A 12,775-nucleotide genomic window follows, 5' to 3' on the forward strand; every position below is an offset into this window, starting at 1 on the left:
ACAATTTAGCTTCCGGCCACTGACACAGGATGTCAGTGGACCATCAGTGTGCTGCCATATGTCCCAATTCTATCATACCAACATCTGCAACTTGTATGTATGTAGGTATATGTACACTGTAAAGTTAATTATTATTATTATTATTACAAATTCGCTCACATAATATTATGGTAATGATCTATACATGCCTACACTCAGTTTACTATTGAAGCTATTGTTAAGTCATGATGAGTTATTGAAGAATGATCTTCTTGTTTAAATGTGCCGTAGCTATAAGATATTTTATACAGTTCCCATGTAAATGCTCTTGAAAAGCAAGTAAAATTACAACATTATTGTTGACTCAATTCACTTCCATACTTGTATGGGCTGATTACAGAATCATGATTCATACTTTAAGAAAGCGTTTTAACTATTATATTATTTGTCTTTAAATATGCATACATAATTATTATGGCTGCTGCTGCTGTTGCTGCTGTTGCTGCTTGGAGTAGCCGTGGAGCATAATACCAAATTTAAAGATAAGTACTGTGGTTAATTCATAATTTTTAGTATAAGCGCCCCGAGGAATGTAGTCATAAGCGCGGACAATATTAATTTCAGGCGTTTAAAAAAAATCCTGTTTCGTGTTCTCGTAATTCGAAGGTTCAAACTTGTGTTTTGGCAATATGTCCCAGGGTGCTGGTGATTCCAGTGGTCCCCCAGAAGCAACACGTGTGGAGCAGAGTCAGCAGTCCTCAATGATAGATCGTGAGTGATAGCTACACATAAAGTAGGCTAACTATGACTAGTTCATTATTAGTCTTACGACATATATTTCTCTGTGGTGGTCTCTGGTCTTGTGTTCGTAAATGATGTACGTAAGTACGTACACAGTACGTCGTTCAGTTTTTTCCTATTACGGCGAACTAGGGCGTCACTGTCTATTGCATAGAAAAAACCTGCACGACGTACTGTGTAGCTACGTACGTACATCGCTCACGAACAGAAGACGGCCAGTGACCACAAAGGAATTTAGTGATAAAGGGCGTGACCCTTTGTAGGGCGGATATTATGCATTGGTTTACCGGTATTCAACCCACCCCTTTTAGTATTTATTTTTGTAAATAACCATGCTTTTCGTAAATAACCATGCTTTCGTAAATAACCATGCTTTTCGTAAATAACCATGCTTTTGTAAACAGCCATGCTTTTCGTAAATAACCATGCTTTTCGTAAATAACCATGCTTTTGTAAACAGCCATGCTTTTCGTAAATAACCATGCTTTTCGTAAATAACCATGCTTTTGTAAACAGCCATGCTTTTCGTAAATAACCATGCTTTTGTAAATAACTATGCTTTTGGTAAATAAGCTTAACCATGCTTTTGTAAATAACCATATGCATGCTTTTGTAAATAACCATGCTTTTCGTAAATAACCATGCTTTTGTAAATAACCATGCTTTTCGTAAATAACCATGCTTTTGTAAATAACCATGCTTTTCGTAAATAACCATGCTTTTGTAAATAACCATGCTTTTCGTAAATAACCATGCTTTTGTAAACAACCATGCTTTTCGTAAATAACCATGCTTTTGTAAATAACTATGCTTTTGGTAAATAACCATGCTTTTCGTAAATAACCATGCTTTTGTAAATAACCATGCTTTTCATAAATAACCATGCTTTTCATAAATAACCATGCTTTTCGTAAATAACCATGCATATTCTACAATTATTTGCAAAAAACCATGAAATGTATGTAAATAACCATGAAAAACACAATGTCTAAAAAAAGTGGAGTTTTGACACAAATGGCACCCCATATTTTTCATAGTGGCTACTTTGATTGCAGAAGTGCTTTTCCAGCAGTTCTTGATTCATAATGCTGTGTAACAGGTCGAACATAGCTGACAACAAAGATTGCTGGGTTGCAAGGCAACTTTTCTTTCTTTTGATGTGGTATGTGTGGGTTCACCGGTCATAATTATTTTATTTTACAAAGAAAAGTAAACAAAAAGTAGACACAAAATTTTTGGATTTTTCAACTATAGCAGGAATCATAGTACATCAACAACTGTAGTAGTGCATGATATTAAATCACAGTAAAACTATTAAAAGTATTATATCCCTACTGTGCATTTCCATTATGTTATCTTGGGCATAGTAGGGATATAACACTTCTCATTGTTTTACTGTGATTTAATATTTTGCAGTATAGCTACTCCAACTTGTTTCAGTGCTTTTAAACAATGCGCTATATTATATGGTCCCTACTATAGTTGAAAATTCTAATATTTTTTGTTGCTTGTTTGTTAACTTTCTTGTAAAATAATACTATTATGAATGTTGAACCCAAGCATACTGCATCAAAAGAAAGAAATGGTGCCATGTGCTGCAGTTATCAATTACGCTTCGTAGTCAGCCATTACACAGCATTATGAATCAAGAACTGTTCAAATAACACCTCTGCAAATACAGACAGTTTCTATTAAGAAGGGAAGCCATCATGCACTACAGCCATATCAACACCTTTCGATGTCAGCAAAGATGAATGGGACACAAACTGGTAAGTCGGGAGTTTGTAAAAGGCGGAATAAGGAATAGCGGAATAACGGAATAATGCGCATCACAATGAACGGGCATTTATATGGCTTATGCAATGTTAGGGTGATTGTACTGTTACAGCTGTGAACTCATCCCTCGTAGATATCCTTGCAATGTTAGGGCGATTGCGTGTACTGTTACAGTTGTGAACTACACTGCTTCGTCGCTCATAGCCGTCCTAGCGAAGTGATTACTATATGCTCTTACTACTACTGTATGTAGCTAAGTATCATTGCGCTAGCGCAGCTAGAATATACAGTAGTTAGCTATTAGTTTCGTTTTAAGTCTTCATCCTTAACGGCTGTCACACCCCTTTTTGCTTTCGACATTGGTACCATACTTTACATACAGTAGTAGCTAGTAAGAGCTATAATCAAATGTAATTTTGCACTTCTTAAGCGGGTACTGTATGTTAAGTATGGTACCAACATCATGAGCAAAGGGGGCGTGGCAGTCGTTTTGTTTCATCCCTCCACTGGAAGGATTAAGACTCGAAAACGAAGCTAATAGCTAACTACTGTATATTCTAGCTTAGCTACATACAGTAGTAGTAAGAGCGTATAGTAATAGTAATCATTTCGCTAGGACATTTATGAGTGACGAAGCAGTGTAGTTCACAGCTGTAACAGTACATGCAATCACCCTACATTGTAAGGATATCTACGAGGGATGAGTTCACAGCTGTAACAGTGCAATCACCCTAACATTGCATAAGCCATATAAATGCCCGTTCGTTGTGATGCGAGTTATTCCGTTATTCCGCTATTCCTTATTCCGCCTTTTACAAACTCCATGGTAAGTCCATGATGAATGCATTGTATGATGCCAAAATGTATGTGTCCAGCTGAAATAACATTGAACAGTGAAAATATCAAGCCCGTAGCCTTAGTTGTTAATGTCTGAAGGTATATATACCAGTCAGTCGGTTACTCAGTCAGTAAGCCAGTCAACAGAAAATTCCATTTTTTTAAAAAATAATTCTTTTAAATTTTATAGCAACTTGTTGAAAGTGTTTTGAGTCATTCTGAAGGCTAGTTTGGACTTAGTTTTACCTAACCAATACTGCCTCATCATTGCCAGGGAAAGATGAGGGTAGTTTTTGGGTGATGTTTCTTCATGGGCCATGCCCAAACCCTTGTGGTCCCTACTATACAGTACGATACACAAGTATAAGGAAAATCAGAAATTTTAAGATTAGGTATCATAGAAAAAGTAGGGAAGCTTAAGATTGAGGATCATAGAAAAAAGTAGGGAGGTTATCTACACTTACAGATCAAGACACACGGTATGTCATTCCACCAAGAAAGCTGGCGCACCACACCATGAGTATATTTACAGGAAAAAACAAAATATGGTTTTCATGTATACATAGCTCCATGTTCCCTTCTCGATTTGGAATCATTTTTATACTACAAATGCCCTCCACCTTCAGGACCCCACATACCAAATTTGAGCAAGATTGCTTAACACTGTCGTGAAATATAAGCCTTCAAAATTTGGCTTAATTTCTTTTTTTATTTGTTAGTTCGTTTCGTTTGAGGGGATGGGGGGCTTAGATTCTTCTTTTGTACACTTTATATAAACACAAATGGTTGCTCTATTGTCTTGAGTTTTGGTTGAATACTTTAAGAATACATAGCAGCACAATCACGTACCAAATTTGGTGCAAATCTGATTAATACTAATAGAGCTATGGACAATTATTTGTGTTAAAAAAGATTGACTTGTTGTCATGCCTACACAGTAAACCACTTATGGAAATAACTTAAAAATCGGTATGCGTATAGGTTAACCATCTTAGCTGAAACCTTTATTGGTTTAAAAAGAAATCGCATTGACAGAGTTGCATGGCAAAAACCAAACAGCTGTAAATCGCGGGGTTGGAATGCTTTAATAGAGTAGTTGCCGCATGGTAAAAAAGGTGAATCAAAATGTCAAAAAAAAGTTACTGACTAGCATTCGAACCAGCAGCCTCCATATTGAACACCCAAATCCTTAACCATTGAGCCACTACTATCACAGCTGTTCACCTCACTTTATTTCTACTTTATAAATGAAAATTCTAGGTAAAATCTACTCAATAGTCAAGTTCATAATTTTATAGATCTACAAAGGAACAGCTAGATTGTTCTAGAACATTTTACAAAAATTATGAAAGTAGCCATGTCATGCGGCCAAGTACAGCCAGTATGGGCAGGCAACATACCCATTTTACGGAACCAGAATGCCGTTTTCATGCATCCTTTACAGGTGAGAATCTGCCTGCGATATGCAACAGCTAATAATGAGGATGGAGCTCTTGTAAATGTTTATGCTTCAGGATTCTGGGGAGGTAAGCAAACATGTGAAGGCATTTTTTGATGACAAATTTAGCTTTAACCCTTCTACAATTAAGCTCTGGAACGATTTGCCTTCGCATATTGTTGATTGCAGATCATTAGATGATTTTAAGGACAAGAGTGGAATGTACTTTAATTGAGAATGATTTTATTTCCCCACCTCCTTCATTCCCCAATTGTAATTATACTCATTATATGTGGTTATACAATTATGACTATAGTATATTATATTATATTATGACAAAGTTAAGGCTACTGCACCTTCATCATGGTACCCAAGTATCCTCACCATAGTTTATCGACGTTTTGAATATGAGAAACAACGGAAGTATGAACAACAAAATTGAGATTTCAACATTAAGGGTGGTATGGGTCATGCTACTCAGTACTGTATTTTACAGAATACGTGCTCTCCTTGGAAGGAGTATTATCATATAGTTCTGTGATGTCAGGGTGGTGGCAAGGTGTGCTGGTAACCCTAGGAAAAATAATAAAAATCTAAATAAAAGTTTTCATGTATCTGTAGCTCCACAGTGCTTGAAAGGTATAATTAACTAATTCTGCATTGGAAGCTTCTTCAGGGTAGGGAATCTTCCATTCCTAGTTTGAATCGAATCTGCCTAGCCATTATTGGGGTATATGCACCTTTAAAATTCATCTTATTTCAGTTCTTCATATAGCCACACAGTCCTGTAGTAAAGGGAAGAAAATTAAAAGGAATTATCAAGGTCAACCATAGACTGGCTTTGGAACTTGCAATTACAGAAAGAAGTAATATCTGCACAAAACAGTGAAGTTGTGAAAAATGGTGCAGCCTTGAAAAGCCTGGGTGAAAATAAAAGTTGTGAAATCAAAAGTGGTGGCCAACAAATGGCTGCAATGATGTTAATGCTAATAAAATTTAATAATTGTTAAAATTTATTAGTATTAACATGATTGCAGCCATGTGATGGCTGCCACCTTTGATTTCACAACTTTTTCACCCAGACTTTTAAAGGCCACATCTTTTTTACAGCTTGGTTGTTTTTGTGCGGATATATACTAATGGACATTTAAAACCTACATCAGTCTATACCCATAACTGGATTAGCAGGGCCAGAGGAAGCAATTCTAAAGTGGTCAGGCCAATGGGTAGGAACTATGAAATACTGAGTACTTTGTTGTGTGAATGCTATGGGGGTCTGGGGGCATGATCCTCCAGGAAATTTTCAAAATTGCATGCTATGAAATTAAACCTGAGACTATGTTCAGCTGTAAATTCCCTAGCAATATACTATCTAATCAAAAACAGCCAAGCTGTAAAAAAGGTGCGTCCCCCAAAAAGGCCATGGTGAAAAAAGATGTGAAATCCAAGGTGGCGGCCAAGAAATGGCTGTGATGGTAGGTTAATGGTAAAAATTTTAATAACGACAATTCAGGTGAATTTGGTGCCAAGACCAAGCGGCACAAAATTCATCTGAATTGTCGTTATTAAAATTTTTACCATTAACCTAACATCACAGCCATTTCTTGGCCGCCACCTTAGATTTCACATCTTTTTTCACCATGGTCTTTTTGGGGGCTGCACCTTTTTTTACAGCTTGGCTGTTTTTGATTAGATATCACTTCTTTTTGTATTTGTATACTGCAAAACCGGCCAATGGCTGGCTTTGGGGGTTTTTTAACCCATGTGTTTTTTCTTTACCACAGTAAGAAGAAAAGAACTTAAAGAAGATTTTTAATACTTCAATTATTTTTGATTTTATTAGTAATTATACAAATTATATACATCTATTTATTACATGCCCATTATTCCCCACAGGATATTATTTTGCAGCTGATCTCTCTACTGGGTGACTTGAAATGTAGCTGAACTATCTATAAGGTGACCTCTTCTAGCTGATCTCTCTACAGGGTGATTTGTTTCTAGATGAACTCTCTACAGGTGATTTGTTTGCAGCTAAACTCTCTACATGGTGGTTTCTTTGTAGCTGAACTCTCTACACGATGGTTTCTTTGTAGCTGAACTCTCTACAAGGTGACTTCTTCTAGCTGAACTCTCTACAGAGTGATTTGCTTGCAGCTTAACTCTCAGAGTCTACATGATGGCTTCTTTGTAGCTGAACTCTCTACAAGGTGACTTCTTCTAGCTGAACTCTCTACAGAGTGATTTGCTTGCAGCTTAACTCTCAGAGTCTACATGATGGCTTCTTTGTAGCTGAACTCTCTACAAGGTGACTTCTTCTAGCTGAAATCTCTACAGGGTGATCTTTTTGTAGCTGAACTCTCTACAGGGTGATTTGTTTGCAGCTGAACTCTCTACATGATGGTTTCTTTGTAACTGAACACTCTACAAGGTGACTTCTTCTAGCAGATCTTTCTACAGGGTGCTTTCTTTGTAGCTGAACTCTCTATATGATGGTTTCTTTGTAGCTGAACTCTCTACAAGGTGACTTCTTCTAGCTGAACTCTCTACAGGGTGATCTTTTTGTAGCTGAACTCTCTACAGGGTGATTTGTTTGCAGCTGAACTTTTTACATGATAGTTTCTTTGTAGCTGAACTCTCTACAAGGTGACTTCTTCTAGCTGAACTCTCTACAGGGTGATTTCTTTGTAGCTGAACTCTCTATATGATGGTTTCTTTGTAGCTGAACTCTCTACAAGGTGACTTCTTCTAGCTGATCCCTCTACAGGGGGATTTGTTTGTAGCTGAACTCTCAACAAGTGATTTATTTGCAGCTGACCTCTTTATGTGGTGGTTTCTTTGTAGCTGAACTCACTACAAGATGACCTCTTCTAGCTGATCTCTCACCAGGGTGATGTGTTTCTAGCTGAACTCTCTACTGATGATTTGTTGCAGTTAAACTCTCTACATAGTGGTTTCTTTGTAGCTGAACTCTTTACAAGGTGACTTCTTCTAGTTGAACTCTCTACAAGGTGATTTCTTTGTAGCTGAACTCTTTACATGATGGTTTCTTTGTAGCTGAACTCTCTACAAGGTAACTTCTTCTAGCTGATCCCTCTACAGGGCAATTTGTTTGTAGTTGAATTCTCTACACGGTGAATTGTTTGAGGCTGAACTCTCTACATGGTGGTTTCTTTGTAGCTGAACTCTCTACAAGGTGACCTCTTCTAGCTGATCTCTCTACAGGGTGATTTGTTTCCAGCTGAACTCTCTACAGGTTGTTTGTTTGCAGCTAAATACTCTACATGGTGGTTTCGTTGTAGCTGAACTCTCTACAAGGCAACTTCTTCTAGCTGAACTCTCTACAGAGTGATTTGTTTGCAGCTTAACTCTCAGAGTCTACATGATGGTTTCTTTGTAGCTGAACTCTCTACAAGGTGACTTCTTCTAGCTGAACTCTCTACAGGGTGATCTTTTTGTAGCTGAACTCTCTACAGGGTGATGTGTTTGCAGCTGAACTCTCTACATGATGATTTCTTTGTAGCTGAACTCTCTACAAAGTGACCTCTTCTAGCTGATCTCTCTACAGGGTGATTTGTTTCTAGCTGAACTCTCTACAGGTTATTTGTTTGCAGCTAAACTCTCTACATGGTGGTTTCGTTGTAGCTGAACTCTCTACACGATGGTTTCTTTGTAGCTGAACTCTCTACAAGGTGACTTCTTCTAGCTGATCTCTCTACAGGGTGATTTGTTTCTAGCTGAACTCTCTATAGGTGATTTGTTTGCAGCTAATCTCTCTACATGGTCGTTTCTTTGTAGCTGAACTCTCTACATGATGGTTTCTTTGTAGCTGAACTCTCTACAAGGTGATTTGTTTGCAGCTGAACTCTCTACATGTTGGTTTCTTTGTAGCTGGATTCTCTACAAGGTAACCTCTTCTAGCTGATCTCTCTACAGGGTGATCTTTTTGTAGCTGAACACTCTACAGGGTGATTTGTTTGTAGCTGAACTCTCTACATGATGGTTTCTTTGTAGCTGAACTTTCTACAAGGTGACCTCTTCTAGCTGATCTCTCTACAGGGTGATCTTTTTGTAGCTGAACTCTCTACAGGGTGATTTGTTTGCAGCTGAACTCTCTACATGATGGTTTCTTTGTAGCTGAACTCTCTACAAGGTGACCTCTTCTAGCTGATCTCTCTACAGGGTGATTTGTTTCTAGCTGTGTGAACTCTCTACAGGCGATATGTTTGCAGCTGAACTGTCTACATGGTGGTTTCTTTGTACCTGAACTCTCTACAAGGTGACTTGTTTCTAGCTGATCCCTCTACAAGGTGACTTCCTCGAGCTGATCTCTCTACAGGTTGATTTGTTTGTAGCTGAACTCTCTACAGGTTGATTTGTTTGCAGCTGAATCCTCTACAGGGTGATTTGTTTGTAGCTGAACTCTCTACAGGATGGTTTCTTTGTTACTGAACTCTCTACAAGGCAACTTTTTCTAGCTGATCTCTCTACAAGGTGACTTCCTCTAGCTGATCTCTCTATAGGGTGACTTGTATCTAGCTGTACTATCTACAGGATGATCTGTTCATAGTTGAACTCTCTACAGGTTAATTTGTTTGTAGCTGAAACCTCTTGTTTCAAACTGATCTCACTGTAGCATAACTTCTTTGTAGCTGAACTCTCTACAGAGTGATTTTTTTTGTAGCTGAACTGTATATAGGGTGATTTGTTTGTACCCGAACTTTCTACAGGGTGATTTGTTTATAGCTGAATGCTCTGCAGGGTGATTTGTTTGTAGTTGATCTCTCTACAGGGTTTCTTTGCAGCTGAGTTCTCTACAGGGTGACTTCTTCTAGCTGAACTCTCTCTTGTTTCTAGCTGATCTCTCTACAGAGTAACTTGTTTGTATAGCTGAACTCTTTACAGAGTAGTATTTTGGTTGCTGAAATAGTTTCTTTGTAGCTGAACTCTCTCCACAGTGACTTGTTTGTGGCTGAATTCTCTAGAGAGTGTAGCCGAACACTCTACAGGGTGCATGACTTGTTTATAGCTGAACTCTCTTCAGTGTGACTTGCAATGTTATGAATCACTACAACGATATATTTGTAGCTGAACTCTCTATAGGGTGACTTGCTTCTTGCTGAACTGTCTATAAGATTAACTGTTTGCAGCTGAACTCCCTACAGAATATGGTAATAGAATTCTATAATGGAGTAAATAAATTAGCTGAATGCTCTATTAGGGTGACTGTTCTATTAGAGTATCTCGATCTCGCAATTGCTACACGGAGTTGGCTTTAGAATCATAACTCAGTGGTTTGCAATCCAATTCTTCTATACTACTGCAAGGACTTTCAATGAAGAGTATTCCAACTATACACCGATTTTCAGCTCATTGCTCTAAGCGGTTTGCCTAGTATAGGCGTGAAAACTAATACTTTTTTATTCATAAAAATCGATCGCGTAATTGTGACACAGGTTGGGTTTTGTGTCATATCTCCATGGTCTTTATCTCGATTCCTTTCAAACCACCAAAAGGCACTCCTACGATGGTTACTCCATCTACATAGCAATTTTCAACTCATTCCATGAAGCGGTTTACCCTGTAGGCGTGACAACAAATCGATCTTGTTTTACGCGAATAATCGGTCATAACTCCTGAATCATTCACCGGATTTGCACCAAATTTGATGCTAGGATTCGCCTTTGTACTCCCCTTCTGTGTGCCAAATTTCAAGGCGATCGGAGTACGCGTTTGCGTTTTATAACAATTTTGCAAGACGAAGAAGTAGAAAAAAAACGAAGAAAATAAAAACGAAACTTTGGCCACTCGTATCTCGGAAATGGCTTGAGTGATTTCCTTCAAAGTTGGAATGTAGACTCCCCTAGCTGGCGGGCAACTCTGTAGCAAATTTGGTTCCAATCGGATGAGGTATCACCGAGATACAAATGTGTGAAAATGACGTTTTCTTTCTTCCTGTAAATATACTCACGGTGTGGCGCGCCGGCTTCTTGGGCCGCACGACACACTACCGTGTGTCTTGATCTAATCAAAAACAGCCAAGCTGTAAAAAAAGGTGCGTCCCCCAAAAAGGCCATGGTGAAAAAAGATGTGAAATCCAAGGTGGCGGCCAAGAAATGGCTGTGATGGTAGGTTAATGGTTAAATTTTAATAACGACATTTCAGGTGAATTTGGTGCCAAGACCAAGCGGCACAAAATTCACCTGAATTGTCGTTATTAAAATTTAACCATTAACCTACCATCTCAGCCATTTCTTGGCCGCCACCTTGAATTTCACATCTTTTTTCACCAAGGCCTTTTTGGGGGCCACACCTTTTTTACAGCTTGGCTGTTTTTGATTAGATATCACTTCTTTTTGTATTTGTATACTGCAAAGCCGGCCTATGGCTGGCTTTGGGGCTTTTTCAACCTGTGTGTTTTTTTCTTTACCACAGGAAGAAGAAAAGAACTTAAAGAAGATTTGTAATACATACTTCAATTATTTTTGATTTTATTAGTAATTATACAAATTATATACATATATTTATTACATGCCCATTATTCCCCACAGGATATTTTTTTGCAGCTGATCTCTCTACTGGGTGACTTGAAATGTAGCTGAACTATATACAGGATGGTTTCTTTGTAGCTGAACTCTCTACAAGGTTACCTCTTCTAGCTGGTCTCTCTACTGGGTGATTTGTTTGCAGCTAAACTCTCTACATGGTGGTTTCTTTGTAGCTGAACTCTCTACATGATGGTTTCTTTGTAGCTGAACTCTCTATAAGGTGACTTCGTCTAGCTGAACTCTCTACAGGGTGATTATTTTGTAGCTGAACTCTCTACAGGGTGATTTGTTTGCAGCTGAACTCTCTACATGATGGTTTCTTTGTAGCTGAACTCTCTACAAGGTGACTTCATCCAGCTGATCTCTCTACGGGGTGTTTTGTTTCTAGCTGAACTCTCTACAGGTGGTTTGTTTGCAGCTAAACTCTCTACATGGTGGTTTCTTTGTAGCTGAACTCCCTACATAATGGTTTCTTTGTAGCTGAACTCTCTACAAGGTAACTTCTTCTCTACAGGGTGATTTGTTGTAGTTGAATTCTCTACAAGGTGGTTTGTTTGCGGCTGAACTCTCTACATGATGGTTTCTTTGTAACTGAACACTCTACAAGGTGACTTCTTCTAGCCAATCTTTCTACAGGGTGAATTGTTTGTAGCTGAACTATCTACAAGGTACCTTCTTCTAGCTGATCCCTCTACAGGGGGATTTATTTGTAGCTGAACTCTCTACAAGTGATTTATTTGCAGCTGAACTCTTTATGTGGTAGTTTCTTTGTAGCTGAACTCTCTACAAGGTGACCTCTTATAGCTGATCTCTCTACAGGGTGATTTGTTTCTAGCTGAACTCTTTACAGGTGATTTTTTGCAGCTAAACACTCTACATGGTGGTTTCTTTGTAGCTGAACTCTATACATGATGGTTTCTTTGTAGCTGAACTCTTTACAAGGTGACTTCTTCTAGCTGATCTTTCTACTGGGTGATTGTTTGCAGCTGAACTCTCTACATGGTGGTTTCTTTGTTGCTGAACTCTCTACAAGGTGAATTCTTCTACCTGATCTCTCTACAGGGTAATTTGTTTGTAACTGAACTCTGTACTAGGTGCGTTTTTGTGGGTGATCTCACTGCAGGTTGATTTGTTTGTAGCTGAACTCACTAAAGGGTGATTTGCTTGTAGCTGGACTCCTTGCATTGTGTCTAGTTTCTAGCTGATCTCTCTACAGGGTGATTTATTTGTAGCTGATCTCTCTACAAGTTGATTTGTGTATAGCTGATCTCTCTGCAGGTTGATTAATTTGTAGCCGATCTCTCTACAGTATAATTTGTTTGTAGCTGAACTGTCTATAAAGTGATTTGTTTGTAGCTGATCTCTCTGCAGGTTGGTTTGTTTTAGCTGAACTCTC

General features: G+C 38.3%; 1 protein-coding gene across 1 annotated transcript in view; it reads left to right on the forward strand.

Annotated features, from left to right (window-relative positions):
* The first annotated feature begins 598 nt into the window (after window positions 1-598).
* Window positions 599-12,775, forward strand: part of LOC136257832 (uncharacterized) — a 101,632-nt gene continuing 89,455 nt past the window's right edge. Inside the window, exon 1 of the mRNA XM_066051131.1 lies at window positions 599-750. Within this exon, the coding sequence (XP_065907203.1) occupies window positions 669-750 (82 nt within the window). The 5' untranslated portion in view covers window positions 599-668. The remainder of the gene's footprint in view (window positions 751-12,775) is intronic.

The sequence above is a fragment of the Dysidea avara genome, chromosome 6, assembly GCF_963678975.1.
Source record: "Dysidea avara chromosome 6, odDysAvar1.4, whole genome shotgun sequence".
In the NCBI taxonomy this organism is placed as follows: Eukaryota; Metazoa; Porifera; class Demospongiae; order Dictyoceratida; family Dysideidae; genus Dysidea; species Dysidea avara.